Source organism: Caloenas nicobarica, chromosome 3 (genome assembly GCF_036013445.1).
Source record: "Caloenas nicobarica isolate bCalNic1 chromosome 3, bCalNic1.hap1, whole genome shotgun sequence".
NCBI lineage: Eukaryota > Metazoa > Chordata > Aves > Columbiformes > Columbidae > Caloenas > Caloenas nicobarica.
In genome coordinates this window covers 66414201-66435663 of record NC_088247.1, presented here as the reverse complement: position 1 = coordinate 66435663, position 21463 = coordinate 66414201, and the positions used below count along the sequence as shown (strand labels likewise).

At 39.9% G+C, this 21463-nt stretch overlaps 1 protein-coding gene across 2 annotated transcripts in view; it reads right to left on the bottom strand.

Annotated features, from left to right (window-relative positions):
• Positions 1–3143: 3143 nt before the first annotated feature.
• CNKSR3 (CNKSR family member 3) overlaps positions 3144–21463 on the bottom strand; it is a 58592-nt gene continuing 40272 nt past the window's right edge. Inside the window, exons 5-13 of one of the 2 annotated variants that reach the window (XM_065631619.1) lie at positions 20476–20517; positions 18502–18621; positions 16649–16708; positions 13811–13879; positions 12797–13030; positions 10604–10728; positions 8032–8240; positions 7476–7565; positions 3144–5916 (exon numbers count right to left, since the gene is read on the bottom strand). In XM_065631619.1, coding sequence (XP_065487691.1) covers positions 5618–5916; positions 7476–7565; positions 8032–8240; positions 10604–10728; positions 12797–13030; positions 13811–13879; positions 16649–16708; positions 18502–18621; positions 20476–20517 — 1248 coding nt within the window. In that variant the 3' untranslated portion in view covers positions 3144–5617. The remainder of the gene's footprint in view (positions 5917–7475; positions 7566–8031; positions 8241–10603; positions 10729–12796; positions 13031–13810; positions 13880–16648; positions 16709–18501; positions 18622–20475; positions 20518–21463) is intronic. The other variant, XM_065631620.1, reaches the window with a different exon arrangement.

The following is a 21463-nucleotide window of genomic DNA, read 5'->3' as shown; positions in this document are numbered from 1 at the left end:
TCTCAGGTTGAGACAAAGATATTGCCTGTGATTTATTCCTATATCTGCACGTCTTTTTTTTTTTTTTTTTTTAACCTCACAAACTAGAGAGCACCCTCCATATTCATTATACACAACAAGAAGTTAAGCCATCAACATCTTTCAAATTTTACGTCTTGGACAAAGAAAGTGCACTAGGTCTTTGAGAGTACAGATTTTTCAGATGTTTCCCCTTGTTTTTGAATTAAAATTGTACAAAGAGGAAGAGCAGAAGAGGTGGGTAGGAGAAATTATTCCACAAACACAGGACAGATTTTACCCTCTCCGAATGAGATTAACATGCAAAAGGAATGATCTGAAAAAGTTGACTTTTTAACACTTCTCCATACACTAGAATGTATAACAGGAGCCATTACTGTAAAGAAGAAAAATAACCACAGTTGGCAATATTGTGACATGCACTGCTATAGGTCTGTCTTGCATTTTAAACCATTCTCCCAAACTAACAGGAGCATTTATCCCAAATGATAACAACAGCAGAAAACGATCTGTGCCATGTTGCTATTTGCTCAACATCAGCTGGCTAATATTGCACATTGTGCACAGACACAGAGAAAGCTGGGGGTTTTAATCTCTATTCTTTGCAGGGAAGAGAGGTCACGTAGGGAAGCATATCATGTGAAATCCAAGTGCTTTCCATAGAACAGTGTAAAACCTGCTCTTACAGATCTGCTTTCTACCAGTTCCTTGCAATTTCACTTATTTCTCTTCCTACACTTGTACTTCTGTTTTCCCTCTCATTTGGTGTTCATGCAGTGAAGAACTTCAACATTTCTTTGAAACAAAATATAGGACTTTATTAGCTGTCCCTACACACCTTCAGCAGCTTATTCAACCAATTGCATTATCATCCACTGGCAACTACACACTTGCTCTCTACGCAACACCAAGCCCACCTCCTGTTCATAGCCTGTCTCCCCCATCTACTCCTTCAGTTTTCTTGGAAAGATCTTTCTAGTAGTATTAACATTTTGTAACATATATAAAGAAAAGGCAATAAGAGCAACATGCTTCCTTCTTTTGTAAAGAAATAGTTTGGACATTGTGCACACCTGAGCCCAGAAACATCGTTGCTTAATGGTCACCTCAGTCACATACAACCACTCCACATAGCAAAAGGCTCCATGGAATGGAACAGAGCAGCTTGGATGTGACATACTCATAGGCAAAGCAGCTGTCAGAAAGTCCTTGAAAAGCTAAGAGAGGTTCCTTCTGCTAGTGTTGGCCATACTGATTAAGAATAATATTGATCGGAGGAAGGGCTAGGGAACAGCGGTCCTCCCTTGAAATACCAGGGCTGCAGGTGGCTATGGACCTCTAGTCTTTCCTGAGTTCTTCAGACCTCCTCCCCTTTCCATGCAGGAAAGGAGGGGACTGTTACTTCCCCTTGAATTTGACATAATTTACATGCATGCCTCCCACAGATATTCTCTTCTACTCCTTCCTTTCTTTCAGGACAAAGGACAAAACGGGTCTATTAAAACTCACTTCCACTTTGAATCAATATTTCTAGAGTGAATGATAAGTGCCTAACCATAAAGCCCAACAACAGTTGATAAAACTTCCATTAGAGGAGAATCTTGCAGCCAACATGTTAACAGCTACCCTGGTGTGGCAAGATCAGACCAGGTCTTTAAAAAGATGCAGATATTTGGAAGAAGGTCAAGTTACATATATCAGAGAGCTATACAAGCAAAGGAAAAGGGGTCTGGTGTTTAATTCACCTTAACAAGTGCTTAAAGTTACAGCTACCTATTTTATTGTACTTTTAAGTTTTCTTGATACATTTGCTTTTTGGTAATCCAGCACAGAAAGCATAGAGAAGCATAGAAAGCTGTAAACTTCTGGTTTAGGAATATCAGAAAGAGCAGAGTCTTCTCCTGTACGTCTTTCAACTGCACTTGCCTCCTCATGTTTCAAAAACCAGAGATATGGCAACATTTTAAGTCACTGTGTTAAACTGCCTGTTCCTCTAAGTGAAGTCATCACATTAAAAAGTCGTGAGAGGCAGAGGGGAGGGGGAAGGGTACTTGTGTCCAATATCCACAATTCATACCACAACCTAAAGTAGCCTATTTATTACTTCTGAGAACAGCTATTGGAGCTTTTCCATCTGATAATCAGAGAGAAGAGGAGAAAAAGGAGAAAAAAAAAAAAACCCCACACAACAACAAATACCTCTGCTGAGGCAAATAAAATGCCAGCTTCCCAGAGAAACTCCTGCGTGCCATATATTAAATAAAAAGGTTTGCAGCATAGTGAGCAGTAAGCAGTACTTGCAGACAAGAGTATCAAGAAGCCAAGGTAGCATATCAGAGTACATGGTAAGTTCATTGCAGTAAGGATACGGCTTTTGCAACAAAAACAGGTATATCGTGTTCCGCTACATTTATTTTGCATACATACACTCTAATGGCCAAAAGTCCATCAACAATGATGGATAAAGCACAAGGGGGGCAAAAAAACCCCAACATTATTTGCCTTCTTGATTGAGAAACCATGCATGACTCTTTTCAACGGTCTTGGCTAATTTACAGTGGAAACTCAACTCCATTTAACAAAGTATTGCCAGCAGACTGAGAAAGGTGATCCTTTCCCTCTACTCAACACTCATGGGGCCACATCTTGGGTACTGTGTCAAGTTCTGGGCTCCCAAGTATGAGAAAGATATGGAGAGAATTCAACAAAGGGACACCCAGATGATGAAAGGACTGGAGCACCTTTCCTGTGAGGAGAGGCTGAGAGAGGTGGGTCTGTTCAGCCTGGAGAACAGAAGGCTCAGGAGGATCTTATCAATGTGTATAAATACCTGAAGGGAGGGTGCAAAGATGATGGAGCCAGGCTCCTTTCAGTGGTGCCCAGTGACAGGGCCAGAGGTGACAGGCACAAACTGAAACACAGAAGGTTCCCTCTGAAAAGTGAAACACTTTTTTTTACTGTCAGGGTGACCAAGCACTGGCAGATGTTGCCCAGAGAGGCTGTGGAGCCTCCATCCTTGGAGATATTCAAAAGCTGTCTGGATGTGGTCCTGGACAACCACCTCTAGGTGGGCCTGCCTGAGCAGGGGTTTGGACAACGTGACCTCCAGAGGTCCCTTCCAACCTCCACCATTCTGTGATTCTGAGAAACTACAGTACCACTTCTGTTAATTTCCAGAAAACAACCTCTGTTTCCTCTGTTCATAAGAGCCAGGCAACTCTTTGCCTGGACAATCAACTGTTGGATATCCTTATGATTGACTGACAAATGGCCAAATTCAGTATCTTAATTCAGCATGGTTAGGACACTGGAACATGGAGAAGATGAACTTGAAAGGACATTTGTTGGTTGGGTTTGTTTCGTTGTTGGTTTGGCAGGGGTGTTTTTGGGTGGTGAAGGGAGAATTAGCTTGTATTTTGGCAACAAGACCAATCTTAAAAGTGTCACTGCCTAAATGCTTACAATTTCCTCTTTCTTCATAGCTGCAGTGATTTCAATCTACTTGTTAGATTATGGCAAACTTATTTCACTATTCATAGATCAAACTGCAAGAGAACCTAGCCAAACAAAGGGAGAAAACTTTTCAGTGTCTTAAAAATGTGCCTGGGTACAACTCAAAGAAACCAAGTGCACCTATAGATTCTTCCACACCAATATGCATGAATGCATAAACCAAAGTGCATCTCCGCCATTCATTTTTTAAACCATGGAAAACAGTACATTAAAGACAAGCAAAAGTTCTATTATAAAGCCTTGTTAAGACAACATCTCTGACTTTAAATCTAAGTTATTGAAGTAGATTAAATTAAAACAGTTCAGTCAATTTGGGGCTGGACTATACTACAACACTGCATGCAACATGACAATTTCAGCCCTTTCCTCAGAAGCAGGACCAAACTCATGGAGGATTCAATTGCACTGCAGACATGTTTGGCCACATCTCTACTACAGGCTACCATCTTGGCAGGGTAGAGAAGAGTGGCACAAGACAGGCAAATTATATTCTGCATTGATCAAAAACGTCCAAACCAGCCCCCACCTAAATCACCAGTGAGTCAGAATCAAACAATTAATTGAAAACTGAATTTAACACTCTGTGTCTCTGCAGGGTTGTAGCACAACTTTGCTAACTTGTTGCAGCAGAATGGTCACATTTTCACAGTCAGAATCATGGTATGGTTCTAATACTGATGTTACCGCATCCAATTCCCCCCCCCCGCCCAAAGTGCTAACTGACATTTAACTGCCCTCTTTCTCCACCAATTATTAAATACAAATTCTTCTTTTCTTCAGCAAGACCAAAGGCATAAAGGCTGTTGGCATTGCATCATCTACAAAAATAGTTAGTCTTATAATTAGTGAGGAGTATAAAAGACCTGCTTTGTCTTTGCATTTGACTAATCTGTGCCCAGTACCGCAGACAGGAAGGTACAAACTATATCTGTTTAAGTGAAAAAAATATATACAACTATATTTAACATTTAAATTACTTTAAACACAACTGTTTGCATACTAACAATCTTATGTACATTCAGGTTTAAAACAATACCTCTTTAATATCCTCCTCTTTTGTTAAAGAAGTTTTATTTTCCTCCCAAAATACCCAATGCTACTTTAAAATTCTGGAGGTGGAAAAATTTGAGCTATATAGAAAATAGCAAGATGTCTTACAATCATAATGTATCATAGCACATTTTTCTCATAAAAACAACACATCATTCAAAAACTGAACCACTGTCAAAATTCTCATTAGTCCAACAGGACTGTCTTTAACAGCTTACTTTGGTTAACAGCAAATCATTCTTAAACAATTAAGGAAAAATATATATTCTTTTACCACCTCTATAGATGCATCTCCTTGGCATGTTGTAGCAATCCATATCTCTTTATGGATGAACACTGCAGCTGTTCAGTGCTCTTTATTGGTACTGTGATTTCAATAAAATGGATTATATAGCAGGTTGGATTGATTTATAATTAAATTGGTCCAACTTCTTAAGATCTCTGAGTAAGAGAACTCTCTTCCTAAGGCTTCCTAAGATCTGTGGATATCAGAGAAAGAATGGCAATGCTAGTACTACTTTCTCACAAGCTTGATCTCATGCAGCACTTGCAACAGCATCACTAATTTGCATGACACTGCCTTTTCCCTGCTTACCTTTCCTGGTCAGGAGAGTAGCACAACTTTTGCTGAACTCTACATACTCTGACACTCAGCCAGTCGCACCAGCCTCTGAGCATTCAGACAAATGAAGTGCCCCTGGACTTTACAGTAACGTAATGATTTCCTATGAGTCATTTTGTGTATTTCAGGTCATGTGTGGCCTCTATATCACTGAAATTTTACTCGTTTCCAGGGAAATAAATGCCCTCAACTTTTGGCCAGGAAGAGGAACTTGACCTTTATCTTTTCTCCCTCCTTTTGCTATGAAACCCTCTGATCCATCAAAAAAAAAAAAAAATCACAGACAAAAAGGCAAAAGTGTAAGATTCTCCAGGAAAAGAACACCGCATTAGTCACTATGCATCAGTTAAGCTGAAAAGTAGAGAAGTCTGACCGATGAGCAAAGGCACTTGGTAACAGTCTTGTGAACAATAGTCAATGAGTCAACAATTTCAGTCTCGTGATCCAGCTGACCAGCAGTGAGGGCTCTGCAGAGGAAGATTTTGTGGACGATGTAACAGAGGCTTTTTTAGCACCCTCCTCTTGAAAAGGAATTGTTGCGCTGTTGTGGAGGTCTGTATTCATAAAACACCTGCTGCCTCGAATATAATCCGTTCCCCTCACTAAGTGCTTGTCAGACACTGGTCTTGAGAGGGGGTGTTGTGTGGTGTGGTTTTCTTCAATGATTGGGGGTATCCTTTCATTACTGAAGTACCTGCAAAGGACTTCTTCACCTATGTGAACAAGAGGAAAAAAAAAACAATTATTGCTGACAACAAAACCCTCCTTTAATATTTTCTATTTTTATTAAAAAAATTCTGGTTATATTTCAAATTACTCAGATTTTGGATAACTTTCAAAACACACCTGGACATAAGCAGTTGTCAATAGATTTATGGGGTTTTGCATCTTTAATGTTTTTTAAGCAACACACAGAACAACAAAAGAAATTCACACACAGATATCATTTGACTGTTAAATTCCAGATTCACACACATCAGAACTGGTAGTACAGACTACCTTCATGCAAGTCCTTCTCATAACATGTGTCATCCAAGATGCTGATAGACCAGAACTGAATCCGCATTTAGCTGAATATAACTCATGACCAACTTAAAAGCTACAAATATTACATTGGACAACAGAAATTAATTTTGCAGCTAAAAATGTAAGCACTTCCCTGGTTTTGATTATCAATTTGTGATACTTTCTCTGGTTTTACTCCTCCCTAGACACATGACCATGACTGCTCCTAGAGATGTCCATCCTACTGGGCTAGGCAGGTCTTTGTTCTGACCCGAAACAGCTTACACACAAGCCTGCAGCACTTAAGTACATTTCAAGCGTTAAAGAAGTCAACACAAAACCAAACAAAACACCATGCATGCAAAAAACAGCCCTGCCACCTGGTGATCATTCTGTTAGACTTGTTACTTAGCCTGTTTCTAATATCCCTCCAGGTTGCTGTTTGTTGTTATCAGCTTCTATATTTGCATTAATAGAATTGAGTTTATATTTTCCTTAGAATTACACATCGGGTTTCATAACTGTTTTCAAGAATAAACTAAACAGTCATCCTTTCTTATTTCTCACTAACAGGACTCAGAGCCTTTCAGATGCAAAAGAGGAGAGCAAGAGGTCAGTGGGGGAAGAAAATAAAGCCACCTAACCTAACGCCCAACATTATCAGCTTGTGTCTTTCTCCCATTCTGTGATATCTGCAGAATAAGGGGTGTTTCAAAAAGATGGACCCAATCCGTAATTGCAGTGCAGCGCAAATTGCGTCCATCTTCTTGAAATACCCTGTATATTGTTTTCTAACAGCATTCACGGAAAAAAGCAACTCCTAAAAGGCCCTACATTTCACTTTTGAGAACAAGCTTGCTTCTACAATAGCCTACCACAGTGAGCTAAACAAACAGACATCCAAAAAGAAGTTTTATGATCAATACTAAATGCATACGAACACAAAGTATTGACGTGCAAGAGCAAAATGGTAAACCTGTGCTATAAGAAACAAGTACAGACCTGCCCTAGTCATTCTGGCCTACTTTTAACACTCACAAGAATTCCAGGACTGAACAACAAAAGTTGGAGCCCTACCATTGAACAGCCTCACAAATTTCACAGCTACCATCTGGCATTCCTGCTAAAACCAACAATCATCATCTTGGATCAGTTCAGTAATACAAAAACATTTATTTTTCATTCCTAATTCAGGCACATCCTCTTCACGCCAATGAAATTTTGGAGAGGAAGGGAAGAGAAAGAGGGACAAGACCCAGAAGCTTGCCTTTTCTCCCTGATGCTCGTGGCCTAGAGAAGGGTTCTGCAGCTCCTATCCAGCTCCCATCAGCAGGCATTGACAAAGGGCGAGGTTTTCCTAAAGGCAATAGAGAAGGTTATGAGGAATTACATTAAGTTTAGGAAAACAATTTTTAGATTGATACTTTTCGCAATTACACAAAAGGAGAGGTATGGCAATAAGCAGTTAAAATTGCAGAAAAAATATTTCAAACTACTTCCACTGGTGAAATATAAGAAAGCAATGTGCCAAAATTGAACAGCCACACTTTTGCTCATTTACAGCAGCAGTGGACATAATGACCTAAAGCTATAACCAAAACACCCAAAGAAATGGCCAAACATGGCAGCAGAGCCAGCTGAACAACATTAATTAAAGAAATAACAGCACTTAAGTGAAATTATTTCCGATGTGGAATTATATTCACAATTTTCACAGGCTACCCATAATATCCATTAAGTCAAACAAGCACTTTAACACAAATTATTCCAAACTGACCAAAGCGTTTATCATAACAGCAGTAATGAAACAGGAATTAACTCACCATAAGACTGTGTTTTTTCCCTCATCTTGGCTGGTAGGATATTTGCTTCCATGGGATACCCAGGCAACCGATCTGAATCAGCAATAGTAAACCTTCGCCTTCGACTCTCCTGATCCAGAAAAGAATTGGGAGACTCAGCACCCTTGGACCCAGGTGGTGGCTGACTGGATTTGTTGCCTCCTCCATATACGAAACTCCCTTTTTCATCTCTGAAAGGACATTTCACCTCAGTTAGTAGCTAAAAAGAGTTTCACGCTAGACATGAGCAGGTTTGAAAGATACTTCCAGCCCCCAGTCACGCTCCCGACAACTGGCATTGTGCTGCAGTCAAGCAGAAAAAAAACCGCACAAGTCAGGTGATAGAAGACTTCATTATAAACATATTTACAAAGGAGAAAAGAAAGCTACCTCCCTCATGTTAATTCACTTTTAATCAGCCAGTAATTTAACATACAGAGAAGTTTAGAGGTACCACCCCAGAAAAAGCTTTTGAGAAATAAGACTTTCCTGCCTTGAGGGTATCATAGCTCCTGATTCACTGTCTGTTCAGCACACAGTTGTCACAGAGGAGTGCATACGTCTCTGTGTAACAGCAACACCTATTGCCTCCATCTGAGGGACTATGCCTCTTGGTCATTCGAAATGCACAATAACTGCCACTGGATATTCACTACCTTCTCTCTCTATCCAAAAGTGAGATCCCTTTGAGAGTTTCAGCGTAAAAAAAAAAATCATAGTGTATATACACAGGATTTTGAACAATTTCTGCAGAAACTCCCTTTCCCAGAGCAATCCTTCATTCCAAAGGCCAGGAACAGACATTTTTAGAACCAGTCCTTATGACTACTTTTGGAAGAGCAGCTAATCTCCAAGTCAAGATTTCTCCAAGGTTTTTTCCCCCCATCTTTGCTGTACATGCTACAATCTTAGTACTTGAAGCGACCATCAGCCAAGTCAGGCATAAAAATACACAGGTGACTGTCTAAGCACACATGTACCCCCACATTCACAACAGCCCCCTGGCCAGCACATACCACTTTCTTCAGCTATCAAGAACAATTCTAGAACTCACTGAATGGCAAGGAGCTATTTATGGAGATTCTGGGGCCAAAAATTGCACAGAAGTGTTATATCACAACCATGTGTACCCAGAGAGCTCTCCTACAACACCACCATGTGGAGGGAAAGCAGCCACTGTGCTCTGCCTCCCCAGTGGGACCAGAGAAGGTCCATATCGGGAAGGGAAGAAGACGGGATGATGGGGGCGGGGGGAAAGAAATGATCACGCAGAAGTACTACAGTTTCAAGAGAAGACCAAAACACGCAGAGATGAAATTAAATAGCCAAACAGAAGGTGAGAGAAATGCCTTTTCTCTTCTTGCTGGCTACCACAGCTTCCTACATCTGCTTTCTTTAAAAGTCAAGAAGCCCTCCCCTTTCCACACATCATCCAGGGCAAGTTTTACAGCTCACATTGTTACTTCCTTCCTTGTCAACAGGGATTCAGGTCTAAAGGCATCTGAAGCTGGATACAATTTTGTGACTCTTTAGGAAGGAGATAAACTGAGCTCACGCACATAGTTCACCAATGTGCTTGATATATAACAATTTAAGGAAAAGACAAAGACATTATAAACTCTGCTGTTAAATATGCATTCTTGTTTTTATGACAAGAAATTTGATTATTTTTACTTTTTTTTTTAATTTAAGAATTGAGTACACATAAACATGAAAAACAGGGAGACAGTAGGGGAAGGTGGATCCAGCTTCAGCTAAAGAGACCTCACATTGAAGAAATTCTCTCCCTCCAGTCTAGTACTGCCCTGAAGATTGCAGTTAATAGAACACCTCTGTCTCTGTATCAGACCTTACATAACAGGAGGCAAGCTCTCCTCCTATATGAGTCCTGTGGCAAACACGTCAGAGTTTCTGTACTGGGCTACCTACATGTAACCTAGTGTCAAGAGAGGACAGGAAGCATGCCTCGCATCCCTCACCTTCTTTTGTGTACACAGGTCTGCATTTTATAGCTTAAACTGCAGGGGAAAAAAAATAAAGTCGAGTGACTTGACTCTCCCTTCCCCTCATTGCGAACATTCCTGTTTGTACAACTTCCAAGTTTAACAATTTAAAACAAGTTATTTTCTATCCTAACTCCCACAACAGTCACTTAACTTGCTAAACAAAAAAAAAACCAAAAACACACCACCAACAAACAACAGTGGAAAAAGTTACAGACAAAAATTACTTCTTGCTACATGCAGTTGGATTTAAACAAAATCAAAGACATAAGCCCACAACAAAACCAGATATGACATCCGTTCATGTTTTGTGAACAACTCTGATGTATGTGGCACACAATAATTTTCTAATAATAAAATCTATGATGATCCTGGTAATTTACACATTTAAGCATAAGACCAAGCAACTATGCATTTAAGCAACTAGAAGAAAGTCTGCGAGATCTACAATTTCCTCAAGCTAATTTGCACAGAGCTTTAACAGAAAGCCAGCTCAGAAACAGGCGTAATAAAGGAGTTTTTTGTTCACTAGTGCATATTTATTCACATACCGAGGAGAATATGGAACAGCTGGTGGAGGTGGTATGTACAGATCCAAAATGGCCGGCTTCTCTTTTTTCGGTGAGGTATCCATGGTGCTTTCTGGTGACTGGGTTGAAGTTGGCAAAGGGCTGGTCTGAAATGTTAGAGAGCTGTCAAACATCTGAGCACAGATTTATCATTCACAAAAAAAATAATTTAATAATAAGTAGTACAATATCAACCCCTAGTGAATGACTATTTGTACAGTTAATAAACATGTTAAAAACTCTTCGCATTTACATTTTTCTCCACCTCCAGTTTTGGCTACCTTTGCAGTTCCTCCCACAGAAATCCTATCACAGGTAGTGTGTTGCCCAAGAATATTTTGCTCCTTCAAGTTTTATTTTTTCTGCAAATTCCATAGACAGAAAACACAGAGACAAAACCCCTTTCTTCTATTTTTAGATCCGTTACAAGAATGCAATTTGTTAAATACAGATATGACCTGCAACACTTACAAAGCCAGCTCACGCTACCCTTATTCCATACAGTCCAATGCCTGGGGCATGGGCACAGGCAGGAATATGGTTAAGTTCACCACAAATTGCACCAAGTGATATAACTAGGGTAAGGGAAGCAAAGCAAAAATATATTTGGTATTGCTCATCTAAGTGAGTCTGTCATTTTGCTCTTTGTGGCTCACTTCTATTTGCCCAGAGTCTCGCCAGGCTCCTGTCTGCCTGTAGAAGAGCAAAGGTTTGAAGGACCCTTTCACGTCTGTCAGGCAAGAGGACAGTACTCTCCCCTTTTTGTCAAGGACCTGCCCAGGCTTTTTCACTGGTCACTCAACTAGTGGCACCCCTGCACAAGCATCTGCCTTTTACCAGTCAGTACCTGCTGGAGGCCAGAACTGTCAAGTGGCTTCTCCAACTACCCATTCCCCCAAGGAAATGCTGCTTGGCACAGACTATTATATATCCCAGCCCGCCTCTTCACATCAGTAACACAGTCCTTGCTTTTGGTAACTCTAAAAAACTCAGAGTAGTGGTGGTGGGTGGGGTTTTTTTGTTTTGGGGGTTTTGTCGTTGTTGTTGGTTGGTTGGTTTGGGGGTTTTCTTTTTTTGTTTTCCTTTGGCTCTGATTAGTCAACAGGCATGATGCCACAAAAGCAGGATGCACACACTGGTGAAAGGAAGGATGAGAAAGGAGTCAAGCGTGCATCCTCTACCAAGTTCAAGAGAAATCTCATAGAATCATAGTCAAAGAATGTCCTGAGTTGGAAGGGACCGACAAGAATCACTGAGTCCAACTCCTGTCCCTGCATAGGACAACCCCAAAATTCATACCATGCATCTGAGGGTGCTGTTCAATCGCTTCTTGAACACTGCCAGGCTTGGGGCCATGACCACCTCCCCAGGGAGCCTGTTCCGGTGCTCCACCACCCCCTGGGTGAAGAACCTTTTCCTAATGTCCAACCTAAACCTCCCCTGGCACATCTTCCTGCCATTCCCTTGGGTCCTAAATCTGCCTGGATCGATACTTCAGATAGCCACTGGTATTTCACATGTTGGTAAATTATCATCACACCTGTGTCGGAACAGTAGTAGGAATGAGAACTCTCACTGGTTTTCTTTATTCCAGGTTATCAATTTAGATAAATTCGGTTATTTTCTCCTGTAAGCAGTAAGCCCTAAGCTTCCTAATACAACAAGGCATTCCCAAAATAGTTATTTAAGTGCTATTAATGTCACTTTCCCTGTCTGCTTATTACCCAGTGTGCGAATAGCCCAACAACCAAATCTTATTTAAACAAGCAGTTTAAACAACTTATTGAAAAACAACTTATTGAAGAACACCCTTTCCCACCCTTCACCAGTCTAAGAAGAGGACAAATATATGGAATAATCTAAGTTATTTCAGCAAAAACTTATTACTCTGCAAAACAGGAAGCATTTATTACTCCGTGCTGATGAATTCCATACATATCAGCAGTTTCAGCAGTTTTGCCTCAGATAAGTTCTCCCAGTGGCACACTGACTGATTAAAATGCTCAGCACACCTAGTCCTTTTGTGTGTGAAGTGGGCGTTATCTGAGTTTCTTAAATTAAAAAAAAGAAACAAACACCACACCAAAACCAAGAACATTTTCCCTTCTATCTCGCAATCAGAAGACGACAGCCATGTCACCTAAACTTCCTCGACCTCTACTTAAACATGAGTACCTGGGAGCGTTTCTGGTATTTCTCTTTTTCAAGTTGCAACCAAGGCATTCCCTTCTCGACGGTACAGTTGAGCCGGCAGCCTCTCACCTGCACCAAGGGTGGTTTCCAGCGCAGGTTCTTCAGTGGAGCAGGCGTGAAATGGAAGGAGCCAGTAGGACGTTTCTTAAGCAGCAGCCTAACACCAGCAGGATTCTCTCGCAACTTTGCCACCAGGTTTTTCAGTTGCCATCCAACCTGGAAGAGAATACAGACTTTTTGTTTTTTTTCTCCAGTGTTGCTTTCCTTAAAGCAAACAAACGAGAAAAACCCAAATGCCCCAAGTCAAACTGTCTGGTTTAATATGAACCTAAAAAGAGGGAAAAGAGATCCAAAAAAGCCAGAATGAAGAAAAAAATTGGAAAGCTCCTTCTTTGGAAGAATCTTCTTTTTGTTGTTTCAAATAAAGATCTCTATTTAAGCTGCAAATTAAACACTGAGATACCAAGCAATGTTATTTATATCTCAGCTCTGGTCCTAGAAGGATGCATGGATGTGCTCAAATTGAGTAACACAGGGATTCACAGTGAAGTAATTTCGTCATGTTTCTTTCTCACATTGAAATTGCTTACCTGTGCTAAGCAAAAATGTAATAATTTTATCTAAGTTCCCAGATGCAAATGATTTGACAAATATTTGGGTATTTTTAAAGCTGTTTTATCTGCATTCCAGTAGGTTGTAACAAGGCATTTTAAACCAGGCCTTAAATGTAACATTAAATATTTTAACAGTATGCATACAGCATTTAAACAAAAAATGATGTATATTTGTTTCATCAAAATATTGCAAAGAATTAATTTTAAGTCCAAGTAAAATTTGTCTTGAAAACAAAATGTTGAAAAGCCTCAAAAATTTCAACAGGAAAACACCAGAACCATCCCCTGTCTCCCCTCCATGCCCCATCCACTCAGAACCTTTGGGGACGGAGTTTTGCAGAGCAAGCAGAAAGGAAGGTTGGTAAAGCTGTTTGTTACTGACCACAGTCTGACGATTAACCTGGATCACTTCATCACCAGCATGAATCTTCTGAGATCGATCAGCAGGGGACTACAAAGAGGAAAACAAGAGGCACACGCTTCAGCAGGTTTTCTTCCCTCCCATAACAAACCCCACCAAGTTCATTCAAAAGTTGTATCTACAATGAAGAGCATGGCTGAAAATTTTCACACAGTCAGATCACACATTACATCCACTGAAAACTTGAAAATGCAAATGAATTCAACTTATGATTTATTTTTGATACTGGGGAAACTACACAGAAAGGGAGAAGGCATGATCTGCATCTGTCAGAGGCCAAGTTGTACTTAAGTCACCAGATGATCTCCACTGTTTTGCCTCCAGTTTGTACCATAGTTCCAGAGGACTGCAGAGAAGACTCCTGTCCTAACACAGCACCTATCTTAAACTTAGCTTTCAAATAAATGTATATAGATTTTAAAATTACACTAAGATTTTGAATGTACAGAACAAAGGAACAAAACTCCTCCAGCCCACAAACCAGATCTATTTCACTTTCCTTTTTTGTTTCCTAATGTAAATAAGAGCTACCAACATTAATGTGAAATTATCTGCCTGTATCAAGGTCAAAAGAGAAAACATATGCTTGCACACATCAAGTGTGCCTAGATCAGTATTTTCCAAATACCAACCTAATAATAATACACAGAACAACCAAAAAAAAAAAAAAAAACACCAAAAAAAACCCCAAAAAAAACCAAAAAAAAAACAAAAAAACCCACACACACCGCAAAACACACACTACACAACACAGCTCCGGGGAGCCATTAGCAAGAAAAATCTAAATAAATATTGACACATTTAGCTCATCTATGGCTGATGCCACGCACAAGCTAGCACTGCAGTTATTAAAAATGGTCTCACTGCTATAATACACCAACTCCGACCAGCCTTGACAACACCCAAAGTGCAGAAGCAAACTACCTTGGTACATTGCACACTGGCCACACGACAACTTCTCCTCCCATCTCCCAGCACCCCATGGCACCTGGCAGCAGGTCAGCTCTTCCTAGTGACTCCACAACTATGCACTTGGATGAAGGACTCCCTTATCCTCATCATCATACCTTTAGAGCTCAAGTAACTTTATTAGAAGGAACTGTAGGAATAAACAGTGCAACAAGGGAAGACAACATGGGGGAATTTGTGGGAGGCTCCAGCTCTCATGAGTAACCCCATTTCTTCATTGTCTTCTCGCTTCCTCTGAGAGGAAATGCCTCAGTGGAAGGCTGCATATATACGAGTCAACCAAGATCATGAAAAAATGCTGGGTCAAAGTCAAGTTTGTGAAAAACAAAGCTCATTTCAAGCTGTCCTTTGAGCAGTCAACAGCCTGTCTGGAGAGGAGGGTGGGGGACCCTTGCACAGAGGACTCCTACAACACGTGCCAGCTACTACACCACATGCTGCAATCACACTGTGAGAACAGAAGAAAGAGCAAAGTTTAGATCTAGGCCAACATGACACAGGAAGTCACAAGTAGGACAGCACAACTCAGGAATCTTCTTGGCTGACTGGTATAAAATGTGTGGACTTCCCCAGTCCTTCCAGTATACAGTACTGTTAATTTTGGGGTGCAATCCCACCACATTCCAACATACTGACTTCCAGGGATAGCTACTAAATACCATTCCAAACCTAGCAAGAAAGACCCAGCCTGATCCCATGCCACCAGAAAGTCACCAATTGTTTGCAGTTCTCTGTCACTTTCCAAGTTTTGTTGCTCCAAAGGAAGAAAGAACATTCATTAAAAAAGTGGAAATCTAGGTCAACACTCAGAGCTATAGAAGCAATACAGCCTCACTCTTGGCCTCCAGAATGAGATCTATACAGACACGGAGCTTGGCAGCAGTCAGTGTTACATTCTTTCACATTTATCAGATGTTGAAATTGCTGACAAAGTGTCCTCCGTCTATGTTTCAGACCCTGTACAGAGTTATGCCAGGGCAACAGCATAAGAGCTATAAAAGCTTTCAGTTTTCACTCTGAACTGCACGCACAGATTTCCACCCACTCCTCCCTGGTCCCTGGACTTGGCACAGGTACAACTAGAACCACTGGTTCTTTCCTATTCACAAAAAAAAAAAAAAAAAGCAGCAATGCTGCAAAAGCCAAGCTCCTCCACTCCTTTTTCTTTCAGCCACTGCTTCTATAGAGTGGTATTTCTGACAACACTACAGCATCACCCGCCAGCCCCAGGTGCTGGCCAGAAGCCTTTAATAAAGTCTCAGCTACAGAGAACTCACACTGTAAGAAAACACAAGCAACCACCTGCAGCAAAAAATACAGTTGCTCATTGTGCTGACCATTTTCTTCCAGCAGACCGCTCTTAAAGTTTTACTTTTTTGTAGTCTTTTTAATCTACAAGGTAATTTTGTCACCGGACAACTCATTGATTTCATTACTCATTACTGAATTTAGTATGCTACCACCTAAACATTCCCATGAGGGGAGATTGCCTTTGCCAGCAGAAAGCAAATACATTCATGGTTTTGTTAAATAAGACACCATAAGTATTCAGAACAGCAGATACAGTAACTTATTAAAGCAATTATTTTAATGCCAAGCATTTGAACTAACTCATCCACATTTGCAGAAACTGGTTTAATTAGACTAACAGTGAAACACACAGACACTATATATTTACAAATTGTGGATAAACAAATGATGCATCACATAGTATTTAAAGCAGTAATATCATGAAAGTCACATGTAAAACAGGAAAAAGTAGTAAAAATGTCAAACTAACTCAAAGCTGTTGTCAGATAGCCCGAGTTAATCTATATTTACTTCACTTACATTTTCTGTAGTTCCAGTAATTACATGTAATCCATCATAAGTTGATTTGATGTACATTCCCTAAATGTAAGCAGAAAATTTAAAACAAGATTAAAGGCAAAAAAACCCCAAAACAAAACAAAAAAAACGCAAACAAAAAAACCACCACCACCAAACATGTAGCTTATCTGATTAAATAATTGTTGACAGACTCAAAACATTATTAAAAACACTCAATTCACACATTTTCTCTAGAAAAGTGTGTGGTCTAATATTACAACATTCTAAACCTCTTCACAGATCACTTTTAATGTAATTAATTATTATGTTTGTAATGACTTTGCATTCCATATATTAGGTTTTTAATCTAGAAACACTGTCTGGTTGGTAATACCAAACAGTGCTGGCTTTCTGCCCTGTCAGTCTTTGGCCTTGTACAAAACTTTATTTCAGTATTGCACTGTCTGCACTAGAGAATTGCAGGCTTTTCTAGATGGCCACCAGCTCTCTCCATACAAAGCACAGTTACACAGGTGGGCTACAAATATTGCCTGCGTCTTCTATTACAATTTCCCTTGTCAGGTCAATATACAGACTGCCTTGTAACAGTGCTGACATAAGCAAGGAAAGCTCTGGCAGAACTAAGCATTTATGGCAGTGTATGTTAATGCTGAGTGTGAATGCAAGGACAAACACAGATGAAGTGGGTGTTGACCATATGAACACCAAATTAAAAGTCACCAACAGGCTATTAGCTAATAATTGCAGAGATTTCCCCACAAGAAGTGACCAGTACAATGGTTTCATAATTTATGAACAAATACACCTCTACTTTTCCTACCTCTGTCTGTTGTTAGAAGCACTCCCACTGAGCTGTACAGAACTGGATGTTATTCAGGAGTTGTAGGCAGCTCATCTGCCTAAAGTTACCACACTTGCTATGAAAGGAAAGACAAGATTTTTTTTGCCCCTTCCTGTCCAGCCAATTCCCATCCCTGTTTGCCTGTCGGTATCCAACTGTGTGCACCTATCTCCTTCTTCCTTACTTAGTGCAATTTAGGCTGACTCTGCTTTGTTGTAGTTTGTGCATTAACTAAGAGGTCCCCACAATTTCAAGAATGCATGACTGATTCAGTCAAATCCAGTGGCCTAGGTAAAACTATATAGCACAGTAAGACTGTAAAGTTTCCTCTAAAAGTGTCCATCTCTTTCACCTCCAAGGGCTGGAGGGAAATACAAATGCACTCAAAAATTCAAGTTCGTTCCAACTCATTCTAACTCATTCTGTCTGTTCCCCAGACAGAAAATCCACCAAGACTTCAAACTCAGTTTCTCATCACCAGCACTCAGCTAAGAAGCATCCACTGAATGAACTAGATTCAGTAATAAGCCAACCACTAAACATATAAAAGGATTTCTCATATTCCTGATAAAAGCAAATCTCAACAATCCTCAAATTTTTCGCAGTCTTGCTATAGACATACATAAAAGTGTCTTTCAAAAGCACAAACATAATTTCTTATCATCATCTCCTTCCCATACCTGAAAAACAGCTAGTTAAGGTAACCTGCAAAAATAAAATGTATGATTTCACAAGCATCTCTAAATGCCCCAATACCCTGGTTAAGACAAGTCTGAAACACTTCATCAAAAATCATATTTGAGATCGAACCTATTAACATGCATACCCATCTCTGGCAGCCACTCCAGCACACCACCCAACAATTCACCTTCAGAGTTCCTCCCCATGCCTCTTCCTGTTCCCCAGAGGATACTAATGGTTTTGAAATATCTTGCTACACACACACAGAGTTGCTCACAACACTACCTATCAAACAGTGGGGACACCAGGACACTCCAGAATTGGTTCTTACCAGGCCTTCCCCAGGTTTAATGTTGGTTAAATGAACCTCCTCCAGACACGCACACTGGCTCATCAATGGATCTGTAGTTGATCGGATGGCTTTATCACAAATGCCATTTAAAGTCTTGGCCTACAATGAAAACATACAAAAAAAGTTATATTTCTCTCCTGGCTGCTGCTTCTTTCAGCTTCCAAAAATGGAAAGGCAAGGAGTACTAAAACTTGGTCCACTAATACAGTGTAGTTAAGAACCACCAAAATAGAAGCTTCATTTGTACAGATTTATTCTGTACATGCTTATCTTCTTACCGTAACCTCATACAAACAACCTGTTTCCATTAGCACCACATCATCGCTAACAGATGCCAACACATCCTCTGTTTCAAAAAATAAGCACACAAAATACAGCAAAAAAAATTGGGGTTGGGGGTTTCTTTGCTTTAACCAAAATACTAATAGCCTATTAAAATACTGAAACATTTCGATGATCCCTTGTGGGAACAATTAATAGTTTTTCATATTGTTCTTTATTTCTGCTAAGAGAATAAAACTGGCCATGAGTCAGAAAAAATGAGGTGCTGGCCACTGACTTATCTGCACAAAGCTTTACAGTATCAGGTAGGACATCTAGCACTTAAGCATTTCAGCATAACTTCTCTCCACCATGCCTCTGAGTTGACCTCTTCTGGAATGCTTACACAGGCAAGATCTGTATTTCCTTTTGACCAAAACGTAACTGATCCTAAGCCAACATTATAACTAAAGGCAAATTTTGACCTTTTGTGTGTGTCAGTAAAGTCAGAGGCAGAACAGCTTTGTCTTGTAGAACTTCTAATTAGCAGAATAGCTAATTAATCAGAAAAAAAAAATCATAGTCCAAAAATCTGTGCCTCACCTACACTCACAAATTTCATTGATGTCCCACAGCATGTTTTAGGTCTTGACATTAACTGAAGCAATGCTGAAACTCAAAGTAGGTTCCAAAAGCTTAAAGGAGAGAAAGGATTAGTATACAGTACAGTAGTTAGTTATACACAGTTAGGGAACCAGCAAGGTAAGCCACCTTTCACAAGGTGTTTGAATCCTTCAGTCAAAGCAGGTGGGGGGAGCTGACATTGGTTTGGATTACAATGGTCCCTGGAAACAATAGTTCCAACGTTTGTTTTGTTTTACATCAGATTTATTACAGCAGCAATAAAATAAATCAAAACAATGCTCAAGTGTGAATGCGAGGAACTGCTCAAACAAGGGAACTCCAAAAAACAATACCTACTTTCAAAGTGGGTGTGCACAAATGGAAAAAGAAAGATGCAAAACACTCCCTGTTACGTGGTCTCATTATTTATGGACAAAATTATTTTTAGATATTGTGCTACTCTATTCCTAAGCATCTATGAGCTAGCGGAAGGCCTTATCAAAGAGCACAGCCTGGTTCATGTCAAAAGCAGGAAGCGATGATTAACTGTTACAAAATATAAAAAGCATTCCATGACGCTCCTCATTTGGTCACAAGGCTGCTTCAAACAACTCTGAAAACTCAAACTCGAGTACAATCAGAGACAAAACTTCAGTTCTGTGGCCAGGCAGCTTTTTTACATGAAGAGGCTTAATAAGGCATAGTCTCTGCTTATTAAGGCACAAAATGCACATCACAGGCAAAATCAGTTTATTTAGCCTACAATCATCCTACAGTACTACCCTTCCCTTGAAAATGCAAGCACTAAATTCTCCTGAAAAATAGCTGTGCAATGAAACTTCAAGGAATATTTTACTCCATACTATTACACACACTACCTGTCTGTTCACATTTCATGGATTTCCTCTACAGTTAAGAATATTCACTAAATGGCCTATAGCAATGTTTACTTGTATGATACGCTTGTATGTGTGGAATTGAAAAATTGTTGTCAGTACAGTTGACATAGAAGCCACTGAAATAAATGTGAATGCAGGCAGCTGAGTTTCAACAGAAATGTATACTTACTACAGTCTGAACTTTATCTTCCATGTCAGCAACAGTGCAGTCCTAAAAACAAAACGGAACAAAAGTCCTACATTAACCAATAAATGCAAAAACACATCATCTCTGTAAACTCTGCAAAACTGACACTTTAACCTCAAACTGAAAGAGAGTTATTCATGCTGCAGGGATTAATCAGATCAGTTTCACCTAGTAGGGCTGCAATGTACTGTTAAACAACTATTTTCTGGCCCTGGTAGAAAGTAATAATAACCTTGAAAACTAGGAGAACATGGGATTCAATTACAGCAGCAGACTCTTCTAGAAAAGCAGAACCCCACACAATAGAACTATACTCTCAGAAGGTCAGGGACATGAGCTTACCTTACACTGATAAACCCCAACTCAGGCACTCCTCTGTCCCCGGCATCAAAATAGATCTAAACCATATTGTTAAAAGTAGAAAGAAAAGTTGTTTTCCTAAAAATATGCTATCGATGACATTCCTGAGGGCCAGAGGACTGCACACAAAGCATTATTTACACAACCCAGGTACAAAAGTCTCTGAACTGAAACAAATTCACATAACAGATTACAGAAGTCGTCGCTGTTTTCTACAAGAAGAGTTGAAATAGAGAATAGTATTAGATTCTCTGACTAAAAGTTAAAACAGCAAGTAAGTAATGAAACGAGACTTACAATATCTATAAAGGAGAAAACCCCCAAACCCCAAGCATTTAAAAAAGCTTAAATTCCAAGATATGTGCGATTTGACATCTCAACTTGCGTAACTACCACACAATGCTGAGAGATGCATCCAGGAGCTGTGAACTGAAGCCATTCCATATTTCTAATCATCCTCAACACTTGTTCCATTCCTTCCTAACCCTATTCTGTCCTTTTAAATACAGAAATAAAAAAATAATAATAATAAAATAGAGTCCTCCAGATATGGACACACCAGGGATATACAAAACAGGTCAGTTATGTTCTGTTTTGTGTTTTCATAATG